At 44.8% G+C, this 18,001-nt stretch overlaps 1 protein-coding gene across 2 annotated transcripts in view; it reads right to left on the bottom strand.

Annotated features, from left to right (window-relative positions):
- The window catches only part of AP2A2 (adaptor related protein complex 2 subunit alpha 2), a 308,871-nt gene that overhangs the window by 87,456 nt on the left and 203,414 nt on the right, over positions 1 to 18,001 (bottom strand). For both annotated transcript variants that reach the window (XM_069223134.1, XM_069223136.1), the window contains exons 12-14: positions 15,615 to 15,712; positions 14,924 to 15,155; positions 6,233 to 6,409 (exon numbers count right to left, since the gene is read on the bottom strand). In XM_069223134.1, the coding sequence (XP_069079235.1) occupies positions 6,233 to 6,409; positions 14,924 to 15,155; positions 15,615 to 15,712 (507 nt within the window). The remainder of the gene's footprint in view (positions 1 to 6,232; positions 6,410 to 14,923; positions 15,156 to 15,614; positions 15,713 to 18,001) is intronic.

Below are 18,001 nucleotides of genomic sequence, written 5' to 3'. Positions count from 1 at the left end.
TCCCCCGAAAAGCCAGAAGTACGAAGCCAGGCATGGTGACGAAGGGTCACCATCGAGGAAATCACTCTGCCCAGCTAGTCGGTCATGTTCAACCACACCTAATTGTAAACTTGGCTGCATCTCTCCCATCTTTGACTGCTTGTGAGAGTGTCCCATAGGCCCTCCAGGACCTGAGGCAGCACCTGCGTCACCGTTTCCCATGAAGTATGGGATAAACAGCCCAATAGGCATGAGGTGTTTATGCACCTCAATGCCAGGCTCGAGGAAGAAAACATCTTCTTCCCAAATTGGTCCAGCCTCTTGGATTCCCTATCTGGGGGAGGGGAAGGAAAGGCACCATGGGAAGTGGAGTTTGGGACCACCAATCTCTCCAGGGTGGGATGCTGGGTGAGGAAGCTAGGACCATTTGGAGCTGGAAGATGGCAGCAACCAACTGTCCTATTTACAGGAGCACATGTGCTGGGTCTGCACCACGTCCCCAGCAGGACATCAGTGAGGGCTTTGTTAAAGGGCAACATCGGTTCTGATGTGCTAACCCCAGGCTGAAATACCTCCGTCAGGAGGTTAGTCCTGACTGGCAGTGTAGGCAGATCTATGTCCAAGACCTTAGTTGTTCTACACATTCACCATTGCATAAGATGCTTCCTCCTCGGTAGCCAAGGTAGGAAGTGAGAGCATGCCAGTATCTGGATAAGTGTCCAGTCCACTGCCTTCTCCTAGCTCCTCATATCAGCCCATCTGCTCCAATTTATACTCAAGAGTGTCCTGAGACCCCTCCCATTCCTCACCTATGCTTGGATGATCATAATAAGACTCGGGCAATAATCTGGACCCTGATGGAGCCATCGGCATCAGAATCAGCGTTGTAGGACGACGTTCTGGCTCCGGATCATCAGGTATGAGGATGGGGCTTGCACCACCAGTGGGTGCAGGTGGCGCGGGGAGCACTAACGTTGGGAACGACGCTGGAGGGGGCCAACTGTGTGGAATCAGCAACGTTCCGATCCGGTATCGGATCCAAGAGCCCCTGCTGAGGCGGAAGCCGGCGGCATAGAACCTGATGGGATCTCTGCCAACCTTGCAGGGCCCGAATGCACAACAGCGGGGACAGCCCGCTTGAATACGAGACACATGGCCTCGTAAAACTCCTTCCGTTGAGCGGGGTCGCTCTGGCTCCTGGAAACCTTGACCAGGACCGCCGAAGAGTCGCACCGACCAACATCGACTGCCGGGCTGCGATGAGCTTCAGGGACCGCTCCCTCAAAGCTTTCAGAGCCATGGCCAGGAAGTCGAAACACGAATTCAAACCATGGTCTTGGTCCAGAGGCATACCTTATATGGGGGGGGTCTATCACCGACACAGCACAATGGCAGGCGCCACCCGGCTTGAACCCCATCTTGCTAGATGACATCCTACACAGACAAAAAGGCAGAAAAAGGCCTCTCAAAAACAACAGAGGGTAGCTCGATTCCGGATCTGCACTAACGGACGAGGAAGGAAAAGAACTGATTTATGGGCACCTGGGTGGTGTCTTTATAGGCAATCATGACGTCACAAATGGCTCCAATGCCACGCAGATCCGAACAACGCCACTCAACAGCACGCACAAGGGTACTGCTCAGCAAAAGTTCCGGATTCCAAGCTGACGCCGGGGAATTCTAAGGTAAGGAATCTGCAGCTAGAAGTCTCTATCAGATAAATCTATCCAAATTAGTTTATATAGGTAGGCGAGTGGATGGAAACCAGTGACTTTAAATGCAGAAAAAATTTAAGTTGGGCTGTTCGAACTAAGCATCTGTGCTCTCCTCGGTCACCTTATCATTCCACAACACTATTTGGAACCCCTTTTAAATTCCTGGACACAGTTAAAAATACAAGTGCTGCTTAGAATGACGATATGAGGATTGGTCCTCATACCATTAAAGTGGTAAAAGTTCTCTGAATCACATCAGGTAGTTATAAGGGACCTGGTCAAGTCTTAGCTGGACTAGGCTAATATCCTCTTTTGATGCCTTCTAGATTCCCAAATAATGTGTCTGCAATACATCTAGAATGGTGATGGGACTGTTATAAATGTCATTGCACCAGGTTCCAGTGAAGGCATGGTTCAATTTAAAATGTTTTTACCACGCTTCATAAATGTCTCAAACAATTTATCTGGCTAAAATGATTCGCAGGTAGTGTCCCACTCTACCATTTCTCTTAGGGGATCTTTCGCCCCTCTCAATGCCCTCAATAAATCTGCAGGTCTCATGGAGGGGCAGTTTCACTGTTATTGGAGTTCTACGGCCAAAACCTTCAACATACTCCTACTTTATCAATTGTAAAAATAATCCAGAGCCCTTCATTAGGACAGGACTAAACATCTATAATGTTAAATCACTCTAATCATATGTGCAATTGCAATATACTTCCACAAGTAGAATTAAAACAAACAGTAGAATCAAAACAATCGAAACTGTCACAACCCAATCTATTCATGTCGGAAACACTAACGCTTTTCCACGCCACTCCTTCAAAACACCAGTTGATCACAATGGAGCCAGGAAATGTTTGTGGCCAGGAAAGAAGCAGTGCATCCCCGCCTACGCATACCTAACAATGTTCCTCAACATAAATTATCTGGGGTATTGCCCAATGGACAATAGAAACTGGAGACAACCCATTATACCTTTGGCTGAGGAGGAACACCTTACAATAAGGGAAAAGTGCAGTTCAGTCTCTGAAGCATATCTAATTTATCTATTTCCTAAATGGACAGTAGGGGATGGTTTGCAATTCTCTGGGATACTTGTGGCAGCATTTCAAGATCGGGTTCAGCCTCCACATGAATCCACACATCAAACCGATGGAAGGATAACAACCCAAAGATTGGAGGTAAAGGACTGGTCTCCCCAACCAATCAGACTTGTGGATGACACCTTTATGGAAAGATAAGAGGTAATTCAGTCTCCATGCCCGTTCATATCTGAGCACATGTTGGAAAACTGCCTCTAAGGAATATGAGGCAGCACCTTTCTAGATGAAAATTCAAGCTTCTGTTTCTCAGGGCCCACCTGCTCAGAAGGCGAGATGTAATCAGCCTCTTTTACCCTCTTCCCTTAGCCAAGGTCCACCATCTATACAGTACAAATAAAGACCTACGTCAAGTATCTCTGAGCCATTTGAAGTGCTCTCTCACTAGCCATCCCTCTTCATTCCAGACGACCTGCTTTCCCCCTCTTATCCTCTATTTTTGCATCTTAAAACCAGAATTTCTGGTATTTGCTGTGCATATGAAATAAAAAAAAATACAATTTCCAGCTCAGTTCAAGGTTTAACTAGTTAGGAAATTAACACAAAAAATAAGAAAATGTTTCCAGATGTCTTGCCTGGGCCTTCACTAAAATGATCACTTCTCTACAACAGAAGAGGATGATGCTTTCCTCTAAGCAAATTAACATTCCAAAGCTACAGACTGTCCAGGTGTGCTGGCTCCGATTGGGATTCCTCTCTGCAGATGATTAAAATGCAGTGGAGCCCTTGAGCTTAACGTCATTGACTGAGCCAAATTTAAGGAAAATGAAAATATCACAGAATTGATTGACAGCTGATTAGTGCAACAAACAGTTTAGTCACAAAGTTACATTACTTCTCTTACAGTAAAAACAATACAAAAGGAATCAGATTTGTAGCTCTGCTTAAAGACAGTCCTGTGAAACAAAGACTGCAAATGCAGGGGCAGAGCATTTGCTGACCCTGGATACCTTCCACTGTGACCTCTCTGCAGGTAAAAATACATGCATGTGTTAGTCAAAATGTGCCATCAGCCTCAAGCTGGCAAACAACTATAGACTCCAATCAGAAGTCTGGTTTGAGAAACCTCAAAGAGGATGGATCCAGGGTATTGATGTGCTGTGCTTGGCAGCAGGCATCTGCTAGTGCTAAGAGGAGGCAGGAGGGAGGAAGGGCGTGGTCTCACTACTGTACCGAGAGGATCAGCCAAAAGGTCCTGGATATCACACCAAGTCAAATGAAAGTTGTATAAGAAACAATGTACCAAACCCGGCACGATGAAGATTCAAAAACATCAAACAATTAAAAGCGACACAAAAACCCTTTCCATAAACATGAAGAAGTATTTTAACAAACATGGAACTACCAGGCATGCATGTAACAATATTTATTTTATTTAGGTTAAGGCCCATTTAGACGTACTGGTCTGAGTTATTGTATTATTCCAATTAATATTCCTATTAATATTAAAAGTTAACATTAACATTTTCCTCCTTCAATCACATTCCCTCCCAATCATTGGTGTTTCTGGAATAAGCTGAATTCAGAATAATTTCTAGTTCTCCGTTAAAAATAGGATGAAACATAACAGTGACAGAAAAAAAACTGGTTTCAGGTGACCCTGAAAAAGTTATTGCAACAACCTGAAGCATGTCGGCTACAAAAACTAAATTGTCACCTAGAGCTAGAAGATGTAGGGTACAGCTTTTAAAAGCAAGAGAAAGCTGTCAGATCAAGAAGTTAGGTTTTAGTAGAATATCCAACCAAAGGTTTTGTGTAAGGCTCAGTTACCCTTGCTCCATTCTAGAATGAAAGCATAACTAACCTGCAAAATAACTTATTTGGTGTACACTATGTATAGAAATGCTTTGCATTGCATTGCAATGCTATATAGCTGTTAGATGTAGTATTAGAGATTGGCAGGAATGTAAAAGCAGAAAAGATGATATAAAGATGCTGCCAAATTGAGGTGGACTAAGGGTCTGAAACTGATGTATTTAAACAGAGTCCTTTCTCACCAGACTTGGTTTCAGCAATTCACAAAAACTTTCTACCTCATTAGCCTCTACATGACAACTATGCAGATCATACAAAGAAAACATTCATGCTGCAAACTCTAAAGTCCCATTACATTAATCTACAAATCTTTTATTGTGCTTCACCACGAACAAAGGCTATTCGTTCCTTATTAGTTTTCAGTGTTTTTAATCCTTTATCTGGGAAAAAGCTTAGGAGACAACGGGGGTAAATTCAGAATGTTCATAATAGCCTCACGTATTGGCATACAGGATTTCTCTAAGCATTATGATATTGTTCCCCTTAGTTGTACAACTGAGGTTCTCTGCACTCAGAGGAAACTGGCAGTGAGTATAGTAAACATTCATTTTCTTGTTCACTCATTCAAAAAACAATGATGCTTGCGAGACCTTTGCTGCACACTGACATTCTCTGGAGATCTGTAAAGAATCACTTAAGAAAATAACATACAGTGGGTTAAACTAGATTAAAGCACAGTAACAAGATCTGCAGCTCTAAGTGAGACAAACTGGCAGAGGACCCAATGAATGTTCTTTCTGGGGACAGATTTCTGGAGTTGCAGGCTAACCCAGATCACGATCTCAGTGCCTACAACACAAGGTGAAAATCACAAATTTGGTGTCCCTACACGCCTGTCATATGGTGTAAACCAGTGCTTAATTTGTGCTTGTTGTTTCCGGTGCTGAGCACCGGCAGTTATTTTTGAGGGCCGAGGCTTATTCCTCTGCCTCAAGCATTAGCTGCGAGCAAAAGACACATATGGGAAAGACGGAGGAAGGGGAAAAACGAAAAAGCGTCACAATGGGAGAAAGTAGAAAGCTGCCAGATTGAGCTGAAGGGGCAAGGAGTGGCTTTATATGGATTGAAGAGGTCCGAGATGGCTTCAGGATTACGCCGCCTCAGTATTCCGTGTTACCACATAGAATTGCGACAGTCGCATATTTAAGAGGAGGAGTTTGGGCACCGGCACGTTTTTATTTACAAATTAAGTACTGGTGTAAACACCTTCAAAAAACACTTTAAAATGGTGCAAATACTGCTGCAATTGGGCGAAGGGTTGTACCAAACACGCTGAGGTGCTTTCTAAATTTTCTTTGTGTAACCCTCCATGAGGCACATATTTTATAAGTTGACAGAGGACCACATCGGCTCTTGTTTTATGATAATCTGGTAGCAATGCCTCGAGGGCAATAATGACAAAGTTGTTTGTTTAATTAACTAGTCAACCACCTGTTACGTTATGACAATAGCCATGATATTCAAATAGTAAGCAGAACTCATGCAGTGTCGTCCTTAAAGAAGAAAAAGCAAAAGCATTAGAAAGTAGCTTTGAATGAGTTTGTGCTAGTGAGATATATGAATGAGAACTGAAAATTGCAGTTATAGTTTTCTGCTTATAAGATGTTAAATTGGACATACCACTGTACTGGCGATGACCGGGGCGGGCTCAGTGCCTCCGTTCAGGTCAGATGAGCTTCTCTCCTTCTTGGCTTCATCCAGATCGGTGACTGTTCCAGGGCCCTTTTTCTTCTTCAGTTTGGTGAGGATTGAGGACTCCCGCTCTGGGAATGGGGGCATCTCCTCAAGCACTGTGGCCTGAGCAATAAAACCAAGAAAGAGATGAACAGCCTCTGCAGAGGAATATTATGAGAGCAGTGCGGTACACAGGCTTTCTGAATCATGCCTTCGCTTGCTGAAAATTGAAAAATCGAATTTCAGGGATCCAGAAAGATGCAGGAAGGACACGTGGAGATGCTGGGCTACCATTAAGTCAGACAAACGAATAAAGCAGTGCATCAGGTCCTCTAAAACTACCTCAAAACTGCTCATAAAAGAGCACATAACCTCAACATAAGAATGGGAAAATCAGAAGGTTTGACAAAAAAGTCAAGTACTGTTGAAAGGTAACTATTCCGACACAGAGGGCAGGAAACCCTCAGTTAAGAATGATGAGTTCGATATGTTTAAGGATTTCCTTTCATAACAATGGTTTACAGTCTTCATGGTCAAGAAGTGTACGTTACTGACCAGATTGACTCTTTGTGTACATCATTAATAGGTTTGCAGCCGCGATAAAATAATTGTCATAACTAAGCAAAGAAATGCATCACATAAACAGGGATGAGACATTGTGTAACCCAGCCAATTGCTCGTGCCACAGTAAACGTGTATTGAGATAATTATCTTGTGAATAAATTGAGTGGAACTTATGTGCATATTGTGAGGTTCTGAAAAGGATCTGGATTTTACTCCTTCGTAGCATGATGAGGCCAGACATATATCTGAAGCTTGTAAAAAAACAGTATAAAATCAATGTCATGGTGAAACCATCACTCTACTTTAAAATTCTATCTTGTACTTTTAGTTCATATTAGGGGTAAATATTATTAACATTTCACCAGCCAAGTCAGGGAAACTTTGTCCTTATACCAGACATGCGAAATTTTGAGATATCTATTCCAACAGCTAGTTGTCTTCGTCAAGATAGCTAGGACTTTAGGTCGTAGGGAATTATTTTCTCTTTGGTCACTCAAGGATGCTCTGAGTGGCAGCGAGGAAACAGTGGCCAAAACTAGGCTGTCCTGAATGTCAAATTCCCTTCTTGTGGAAGGCCCAGGCTGCGACTTTCACTAGTGGGAAATGGGATATACAAGGCTCAGGACGACAGAAGACAATGGGAGCTGTACGGTGGCACAATTTCAGCCCTTCACAAACTTGACAAAGTTTTAAAAAATCTGTACAAATTGTGACTAAGTTAGTGTTGACAAAACTAATAATTTTGGAGTTTAGCTATCTTTGCAAGCATCACTAACAACACATAACAAATGCAGTATTACAGGGAGAAATGCACATACAGAACAGGCATAACGTGGTCAGCAGTAGTGCAGGCTTCTTACAGACTCAGAACAGATATGGTACAACAGCAGCTACTGTGTTCTACCATTCGCACAACAAAGGTATCAGCAGTGCAGAAGAAAATGTCCACCTCACACATCTGCAGTAAAAGGTTTCTTCACACAAGACAGACAGAGGCTACATATGTTACTTTAATACAATGGCTTCAACATAGGAATAAACCATGCAGGCTTTCTTCATACGCAGATGTGGCACAGATTGGAAAGCAGAAGGGCGAGCTTCAGACCCACAAGCACTCGTAGAAAACGCAGCACTACTATAGGCTAAGCAGCTGTATGCACAGTATGGCTTGCAGCAGTATTAGCATCCCTCGTACAAAGGCAGCCATGCAAGCTTCCTTCACACAGGCATAGCAGGGACGGCACTGCAGCAGTGGATGGAGAACTCAATAACTGGGCACAGGCACACGTAGAGGGAGGAGACAAATTCAAAGCGAAGAGGCAAGCGTAAGCTTTGCCAACAGTGTGGACACGTGAAGGAAGCACGGAAAACTGAGAAGAGGCATATTTACCATATTGAAAATGTCACTTACCCAGTGTACATCTGTTCGTGGCATCAGTCGCAGTAGATTCGCATGTTCTGCAATAGCTCGCCATCTGGTGTTGGGCCGGAGTGTTACAAGTTGTTTTTCTTCGAAGAAGTCTTTCGAGTCACGGGACCGAGTGACTCCTCCTTTTGTCTCCATTGCGCATGGGCGTCGACTCCATCTTCGATTGTTTTTCCCCCGCAGAGGGTGAGGTAGGAGTTGAATTGTAGTAATAGTGCCCATGCAATGGAGTGACTAGGTATGCACCTATTTAAGGTTGAGATGATACATATATAAATAATTGAAGGTAACTTCCAAACTGCTACAGGCTCCCGGGGAGGCGGGTGGGCACATGCGAATCTACTGCGACTGATGCCACGAACAGATGTACACTGGGTAAGTGACATTTTCAGTTCGATGGCATCTGTCGCTGTAGATACGCATGTTCTGCATAGACTAGTAAGCAGTTATTTCCCCAAAAGCGGTGGATCAGCCTGTAGGAGTGGAAGTAGTCTGAAATAATGTTCTTAATACAGCTTGACCTACTGTGGCTTGTTGTGCGGATAACACGTCTACACAGTAGTGCTTGGTGAATGTGTGAGGCGTAGACCATGTGGCTGCCTTACATATTTCTTGCATTGGGATGTTTCCTAGAAAGGCCATGGTAGCACCTTTCTTTCTGGTTGAGTGTGCCCTTGGTGTAATGGGCAGCTGTCGTTTAGCTTTAAGGTAGCAGATTTGGATGCATTTAACTATCCATCTGGCTATACCTTGTTTTGAAATTGGGTTTCCTGCGTGAGGTTTTTGAAATGCAATAAAGAGTTGTTTAGTCTTTCTGATGTTTTTTGTTCTGTCAATGTAATACATTAATGCTCTTTTGACATCTAATGTATGTAGTGCCCTTTCAGCTACGGTATCTGGCTGTGGAAAGAACACTGGAAGTTCCACTGTTTGATTTAGATGGAACGGTGAAATAACCTTTGGCAAAAATTTAGGATTGGTCCTTAGGACGACTTTATTTTTGTGTAGTTGTATAAAAGGTTCCTGTATAGTAAATGCCTGAATCTCGCTTACTCTTCTTAGGGAAGTACTGGCGATGAGAAATGCCACCTTCCAGGTTAGGAACTGTATTTCGCAGGAGTGCATGGGTTCAAAAGGTGGACCCATAAGTCTAGTTAGGACAACATTTAGGTTCCATGAAGGAACAGGTAGTGTTCTTGGTGGTATAATTCTCCTAAGGCCCTCCATGAATGCTTTAATGACTGGTATTTTATATAGGGAAGTTGAATAGGTAGTTTGCAGGTATGCAGATATTGCTGCAAGGTGAATCTTAATGGAAGAGAAAGCTAGGTTAGATTTTTGTAAGTGAAGCAAGTAACCCACTACATGTTCTGGAGTTGTGTGTAATGGTTGTATTTGATTAATATGGCAGTAGCAAACAAACCTCTTCCATTTACTTGCATAGCAGTGCCTGGTGGATGGCCTTCTTGCTTGTTTTATGACTTCCATACATTCTTGGGTAAGTTGTAAGTGCCCGAATTCTAGGATTTCAGGAGCCAGATTGCTAGATTCAGCGATGCTGGATCTGGGTGTCTGATCTTTTGGTTGTGCTGTGTCAACAGATCTGGCCTGTTGGGCAATTTGATGCAGGGTACCACTGATAGGTCTAGCAGCGTTGTGTACCAGGGTTGCCTTGCCCAAGTTGGTGCTATCAATATGAGTTTGAGTTTGCTTTGACTGAGTTTGTTTACCAGGTAAGGAAGGAGAGGGAGAGGAGGAAAAGCGTAAGCAAATATCCCTGACCAGTTCATCCATAGGGCATTGCCTTGGGATTGTTTGTGTGGGTATCTGGATGCGAAGTTTTGGCATTTTGCGTTCTCCCTTGTCGCAAACAAGTCTATCTGAGGTGTTCCCCAGAGTTTGAAATAAGTGTTCAGAATTTGGGGGTGAATTTCCCATTCGTGGACCTGTTGGTGATCTCGAGAGAGATTGTCTGCGAGTTGATTTTGTATCCCTGGTATAAACTGTGCAATTAGGCGAATTTGGTTGTGAATTGCCCAATGCCAAATTTTTTGTGCTAGCAGGCTTAACTGCGTGGAGTGCGTCCCCCCCTGCTTGTTTAGATAATACATTGTTGTCATGTTGTCTGTTTTGACGAGAATGTATTTGTGAACTATTATTGGTTGGAAAGCTTTTAGTGCTTGAAAAACTGCTAGAAGTTCTAGGTGATTGATATGCAGTTTTGTTTGATGTATGTTCCATTGTCCTTGTATGCTGTGTTGACCGAGGTGTGCTCCCCACCCTGTCATGGAAGCATCTGTTGTTATTACGTATTGTGGCACTGGGTCTTGGAAAGGCCGCCCTTTGTTTAAATTTATGTTGTTCCACCACAGAAGCGAGAGGTAAGTTTGGCGGTCTATTAACACCAGATCTAGAAGGTGACCCTGTGCTTGAGACCACTGTGATGCTAGGCATTGTTGTAAGGGCCTCATGTGCAGTCTTGCGTTTGGGACAATGGCTATGCATGATGACATCATGCCTAGGAGTTGTAATACCATCTTTGCTTGTATCTTTTGTGTTGGATACATGCGTTGTATGATGGTGTTGAAATTTTGAATTCTTTGTGGACTTGGAGTGGCTACTCCTTTTGATGTGTCTATTATGGCTCCCAGGTATTGTTGTACCCTGCGTGGCAGAATTTTGGATTTTGTGAAATTGACAGTGAACCCTAGTTTGAAGAGGGTTTGTATGATATGATTTGTGTGATTTGAGCACTCTATTAACGAATGGGCCTTGATTAGCCAGTCGTCTAGATATGGGAACACATGTATCTGCTGCCTTCTTATGTGTGCTGCGACTACCGCTAGACATTTGGTAAAGACTCTTGGTGCGGTTGTTAATCCGAAAGGCAGTACCTTGAATTGGTAATGTATTCCTTTGAATACAAACCTTAGGTATTTCCTGTGCGATGGGTGTATTGGTATATGGAAATAAGCATCCTTGAGGTCTAAAGTTGCCATGTAGTCGTGCAGTTTTAGCAATGGCAATACTTCTTGTAGTGTGACCATGTGGAAGTGGTCTGATTTGATGAAAGTGTTCACTACTTTGAGGTCTAGGATTGGTCTCAGTGTTTTGTCCTTCTTTGGTATCAGAAAGTACAGTGAGTAAACTCCTGTGTTTATTTGTGTGTTTGGCACTAATTCGATTGCATTCTTTTGCAATAGTGCCTGCACTTCTATCTCCAGGAGATTGGAATGGTGTGTTGTTAAATTTTGTGCTTTTGGTGGTATGTTTGGAGGGAATTGTAGAAATTCTATGCAATAACCATGTTGGATAATCGCTAGAACCCAAGTGTCTGTAGTGATTTCCTCCCATGCTTTGTAATAATGACCTATTCTTCCCCCCACTGGTGTTGTGTGGAGGGGGTGAGTGACCTGTGAGTCACTGTTTAGTAGTAGGGGCTTTGGGGCTTTGAAATCTTCCTCTATTTCTAGGGAATTGCCCTCCTCTATATTGTCCCCGAAAACCTCCTCTATACTGTCCCTGGTAACTGGACGGTGTGGCTTGTGAGGTGCTGGCTTGTGTGCTTTGACCTCGAAACCCCCCTCGAAAGGGCGTTTTACGGAATGTGCTGTAATTCCCTCTGCTCTGCGGGGAGTAGAGTGCGCCCATGGCTTTGGCAGTGTCCGTATCTTTTTTGAGTTTCTCAATCGCTGTGTCCACTTCTGGACCGAACAGTTCCTTTTCATTAAAAGGCATATTGAGAACTGCTTGTTGAATCTCTGGTTTAAATCCAGACGTTCGGAGCCATGCATGCCTTCTGATAGTTACAGATGTATTAATTGTCCGTGCAGCTGTATCTGCAGCGTCCATGGAGGAGCGGATCTGGTTGTTGGAAATGGTCTGTCCTTCCTCGACCACTTGCTTTGCCCTATTTTGTAAGTCCTTGGGCAGATGTTCAATGAGATGTTGCATCTCGTCCCAGTGGGCTCTGTCATAGCGCGCAAGTAGTGCCTGGGAGTTCGCGATGCGCCACTGGTTTGCAGCTTGTGCTGCGACTCTTTTACCAGCTGCATCGAACTTGCGGCTTTCTTTATCTGGGGGTGGTGCATCTCCAGATGTGTGGGAGTTGGCCCTTTTCCTAGCTGCTCCTACAACAACAGAGTCTGGTGGCAGCTGTGTAGTGATGAAAACCGGGTCCGTAGGAGGCGGCTTATACTTTTTTTCCACCCTTGGTGTGATTGCCCTACTCTTGACCGGCTCCTTAAATATGTCTTTTGCGTGCCGGAGCATACCAGGGAGCATAGGCAGGCTTTGGTATGAGCTGTGGGTGGAGGAGAGTGTGTTGAATAAGAAATCATCCTCGACCTGTTCTGAGTGGAGGCTTACGTGGTGAAATTGTGCTGCTCTAGCCACCACCTGAGAGTACGCGGTGCTGTCTTCTGGTGGAGATGGCTTTGTAGGGTATGCCTCCGGGCTGTTATCTGACACTGGGGCATCGTATAGGTCCCATGCGTCCTGATCTTGGTCACCCTGGCTCATGGAGGTGTGAGCTGGGGAGTGTGATGGAGTTTGTGCTGGTGAAACGTCAATCACGGGCGGAGGAGAGGGTGGTGGTGTAACTCTTTTCACCACTTTTGGTTGTGGTGTTTGTTCCGTCTGGAACTCCAACCTCCTCTTTCTCCTAATGGGGGGAAGGGTGCTTATTTTTCCTGTCCCCTGCTGAATGAAGATACGCTTTTGCGTATGGTCCACATCAGTTGCTTGTAGCTCTTCCTCAAACCTATGCTTCTGCATTTGGGAGGTTAGCGAGTGCTCTTCTGTATAAGAGCCTGAAGCTGGGTCGCTTGCAGTTTGTTTCGGCATGGAAACTTTGTCTGCGTGTTTTTTCGGCTCCGAGGTGACTTTTTTCTTTTTCGGGGCCGAAACCTCTCGGCGTCGATCTGTTTCGGTGCCGCTGTCTCGGCGTCGAGCCGTGTCCACACCGGCATCTCGGTGTCGAGGCTTGTCTCCAGCACTTTCTCGGTCCCGAGAAGGCTGCGTGCCGGTGTCTCGACCGGAGTCGGACGATCTCGGCACTGTTTGGGCCTTTTTCGGTGCCGACGGTCGGTCACCGAATTTATGGGTTGAGCCATGGCCTGGTGGCAGTGGCGTCCCCTGGGCCTTGTAAATGTTTCTCTGTGTGGTTTTCGACGTCTTACTCACGGTTTGTGTATCGTCGAATCCTTCGGAGTCTGAGTCTTGGATCGAGAAGGTACCTTCCTCTTCCTGTTCCTCGAACTCCCGTTGGGCTGTCGGTGCGGACGCCATCTGAAGTCTTCTGGCTCGACGGTCTCGGAGTGTTTTTCGGGACCGGAACGCACGACAGGCCTCGCAGGAGTCTTCGCTGTGCTCAGGTGACAGGCACAGGTTGCAGACCAAGTGTTGGTCTGTGTAGGGGTATTTATTGTGGCATTTGGGGCAGAAACGAAACGGGGTCCGTTCCATCGGCGTTCTTCAGCACGCGGTCGGTCCGACCAGGCCCCGACGGAGGATCGAAAAACTACCCCGAAGGGCACCGGAGCTCTTCGATCTTCGATGCGGTGTTGAATGTAAGTACGCCGATCCCGAACGCAACAATACCGACGAAAATCTTCCGAAATTAGCTAATTTTCCGTTCCGAAACTCGGAGCGACAGGAACACGTCCGAACCCGATGGCGGAAAAAAAACAATCGAAGATGGAGTCGACGCCCATGCGCAATGGAGACAAAAGGAGGAGTCACTCGGTCCCGTGACTCGAAAGACTTCTTCGAAGAAAAACAACTTGTAACACTCCGGCCCAACACCAGATGGCGAGCTATTGCAGAACATGCGTATCTACAGCGACAGATGCCATCGAACACATTATTATTTACTACCACTAAAACAACATCATACACAACAAAAGACGCAAACTGCCCTTCTTCTAATGACTTCTATACAGATTTTCTTATTCGCTTTAGTTTGTACCGGGGGTGAGGAAGCTATGAATCAGGTTTTCGGCCTGTGAGAGTGGCTGGGCATTAGCCACAAGGCATTGAGAGAAGAGTGCCATGCTGCACTATTGACGAGTGCTGCGGGAGGGGTCGCCAGACAGCAGGCACTAGGTCATAAACCTTTACAGCACTGACTAGGGATGCTGCCAGTTGTATGCATCAGCCTGCATCCCATGAATCACTGTGCCTTGCTGAGGGCAATAGGCATGGAAGTATCCCGGAGTACGCTGCCGTGACTGCCCTCTGTAGCAGGAGACATTTGGTGGGGGAAGCATGCTAGTATGTTTAACTCACTTCTGCGTCAAAGACCCCTCTTAACATTACTGCAACACACTTCCTCGTTTAGTGGCTGTGCCACCAGACCCCAAAACTTAAGAAGACTGGTTGCATCACAATGACGTTTCAGACTAACAACTTGGGGCACCCTCTTCAATATGCCACACTTTCGTTACTCCACGACTAATCTCCATCTGGACACAATCATGCCATTTGTGGACCGTGGGCCTTAACATTTCATGATTACAAATGGCCCTGCCGTGTCCGACAACACCTGCTGTGAGCGCCAGCACTGAAAGTCCTCGAATTCTTAACCTGCTGAATGAAATCGTGCAGTTCTTGCAAAGATGCAGACCACGCAGGCGTGCACTGCTTACCAGGATGTCTGTGCTGGCTATGGTGCTGAGCCGTAGGTACTCCACAGCTCGCTGCTGCAGCTCCACGTCTGCGTTCTTCAGCTGGCTGTCACTCCGAAGCACATCTTGAATGGTGCTCTTGATTTCCGGGAACAGGTTCACGAACTTGATGTAGGTCGACAGCAACAGCGCTCGCGTGGGGACACTGCAGAGGTGGAACTTGGAGTGCAGAAGGTTGAACTGAATCAGGGGACTTAAACATATAAAGCATGGATTAAAAGCTGCCTGTAAGCGTGCAAAAATCAAAAGTTGCTAGTTAATGCAACAGCAGTACATGGGTCCATCCATAATTTCATCATAAGAACTAGAAGCAGTTTTTATTTAGCATTTATTTCAATTCGATATATTTGTAGGGTGGGTGGGTGTGTGTGTGTGTGTGTGTGTGTGTGTGTGTGTGTGTGTGTGAGAGAGAGAGAGAGAGAGAGAGAGAGAGAGAGAGAATGAATGTAGGTAATTTTGTGGTGTCATTGGAGAGCACTAATATTTAACATTGTCAACATCCGAAAACACTGACAAGGATGGCCTTCGAATACTATTGCAGTATGAGGCCCTATATTAAACCAATAAACCATCTAGCAAACCTCCCGTTTCCCCCTTCCCCCACAGTCTTTTAACCTACTGTCACCAACTCCAAGAAAACAAACCACTGTACCTGGATCTCGGATCACCAGCTATCAGATTTCCAAACTCTCCTAGGATGTAACCGCCTACTTTGACTAGGTTTTCATGGCAGGCTGGGGCTTGCAGTGCCTATTGAAATCAGATAAATGGAAAACTGTTACATGATGGAGCGCGCACATACCTTTGAGGTAGCCTCAAAGTGCTTCACAAGTCCACATCTCAAATTCACCTGTTCCACTACTGTAGGTAAATTTCTCAATTGTTATAAAACAGCATCTAACACCCTCTTGGTTCTTCTAAGTGCTTCATATTTATCAAGAGTACAGAGCAGTCTGGTTTCCTCATTACTGTGTGGACAGTCAACACGAAATGCACTATGAAATTAGAAAATGACAGTGAGAGGTGATACCCCGTATAGGCACCGAGGCCATTAGATACCCCAGCATCTGGATTTCACTAAGGGTGTGTGTATAAGAGTCCACATCTCTGAGAAGAACTCACAGCGCCTTCCACCGCCAGCTGTCTCTGCAGATTTTCCAACTTCTTTTGGAACAAACTACATAGCAAAATAGGATATGCATAAGTGGGAAATAATCGAAGACACAGGAAAACTAATATTGATCCTAATCTAACGGGGTGTTAGTCTTGGAGTAGGCTAGCTTGCAGTCAGCAGTGCATTAAAAATCATATGGTAGGGATTGGTACACATCATGACCCGGGTCATGGGACAGGGAGGCCTTTTGGAGGCTAAATGGATCCTTCTCAGCACTGCGCGTGAGGTGCAGTGGTCCAGGTACCACAGGACCTGGCTGGTACTAGCAGCGGCAGCGGCAAAGCGTAACATTGTGAGGACATGGAGGACCCCTTTTATGCAGCATGTGGATGATTGTGAGACGGATCTGGATTGGTGTTGAAGGGCTGAACACGCAGTATACCTCAGCAGGGACTGACCGCACAAATGGACAAAGGTCTGGGGAGGACGGAAGAACTACCGGGGCATGTAAACAGAGGGAAAGCTGTGAAGGTCTGAAAGTGTTCTACATGTGTCTCTGGCTCTTATGGAGGGGAACTGTCTTCTGAGGAAGAGTCGGTGCCATGCTGTGACATTTACAATGATTGCCCAAAAGTTATCTATGTCATATGGTGAACAATATCTTTTACTGTTTGCTGCTGTACATTTGCTGATTGAGCGATTGTTTAATAAAGTGTTTCAAAAAAAGAAAAATCACGTGGTGGTCCCAGGATCTACACACAGATCTAGGGAATAAAGACAGGAAATCTGATTTTCTGCAACAAAAAAAGTAGATTTGCTGCCTACATTTCAAAGTCTATCATGAGTAGAGAGAAAAGGATGATAAATGTGGTTAATTGAACTCACCCATCTGTCTCAGACATTTCCATCCTAGCAGAACAATAAGTTGTGAGTGCAAAATACAGGTGTTTTGTTATCTAACATATTACATGATCCTTAAGGTGGGAATGCCATAAATTAGACGACCAGGAACTAAAAAAGAACGTGCATGTGACAGGAATTATTTCTATAAGAACTCAAAATCCGTGTTTAAATAGATGGAATGTAAGATTTAATTAACATTGTCAAAACACGACTAGAATCTAAAGAGACTCCAATCTGAGATTAGGAAGTAAATATAAGGTATACAACAAGGACGTTGCGCAGCAGGGGTGGCGAATGGATACGTGTGTTACATGCTACTGTTTCCAACTACAGAACCATTCCTAATGAATGAACGACGGCCCCTGCGAAATGAATTGTCAAAGTTAAATAATTTCATACAAGGCAACTGCTGCATTTGATATAGTACAACTCAGACGAGATAAATCGAGCAGGTTGAATGGTCTATTTGGGGCAAGCACAACGCATTGGTTCTAGCTCGTTAGGTAACAGACAAGCTAAAATTAATTAAGGAATGCAATGTGCCAACTGTATTTACAGAGTTTCGGGTTCATTCGAACATTTCACGTCATTATTTTAATACTGCCTATGCAATAGGAATCGTAAAGAGTATGATACTGATATTAGATATTCGTAAACGCAGGTGAGCACCAAGGCAAGCTTGTTTTCTATTCTGTGGCACAGATTTACTACCAGCATTCCGCAGGAATAGTGCTTGAGACCACCAGGAAAGGTGCAGCTTCATCCCAATGTTCCAGGGTCTGCATAATCTTGCATTAGCCGGTGCATCAAGTGCCAGGTCCTATCTATTGACCACAGAGCGTGTGATTGCATCTGACCTATAGCGCCGATGCATATCAGCTTGTTTTCAACTTAATACTTTACTTCTACACAGCAGACACGTCCTCAAAAGCTCGATCACCACCCTAGAGCATCACTGAAAATGTATCAAACTACACTGTTGCACTATCTTGAATGATTCGGAATGTGTTTCCTCTCTTCAC

Source organism: Pleurodeles waltl, chromosome 3_1, assembly GCF_031143425.1.
Source record: "Pleurodeles waltl isolate 20211129_DDA chromosome 3_1, aPleWal1.hap1.20221129, whole genome shotgun sequence".
NCBI classification, from domain to species: Eukaryota; Metazoa; Chordata; class Amphibia; order Caudata; family Salamandridae; genus Pleurodeles; species Pleurodeles waltl.
This window is presented reverse-complemented; position numbering and strand designations above follow the sequence as displayed.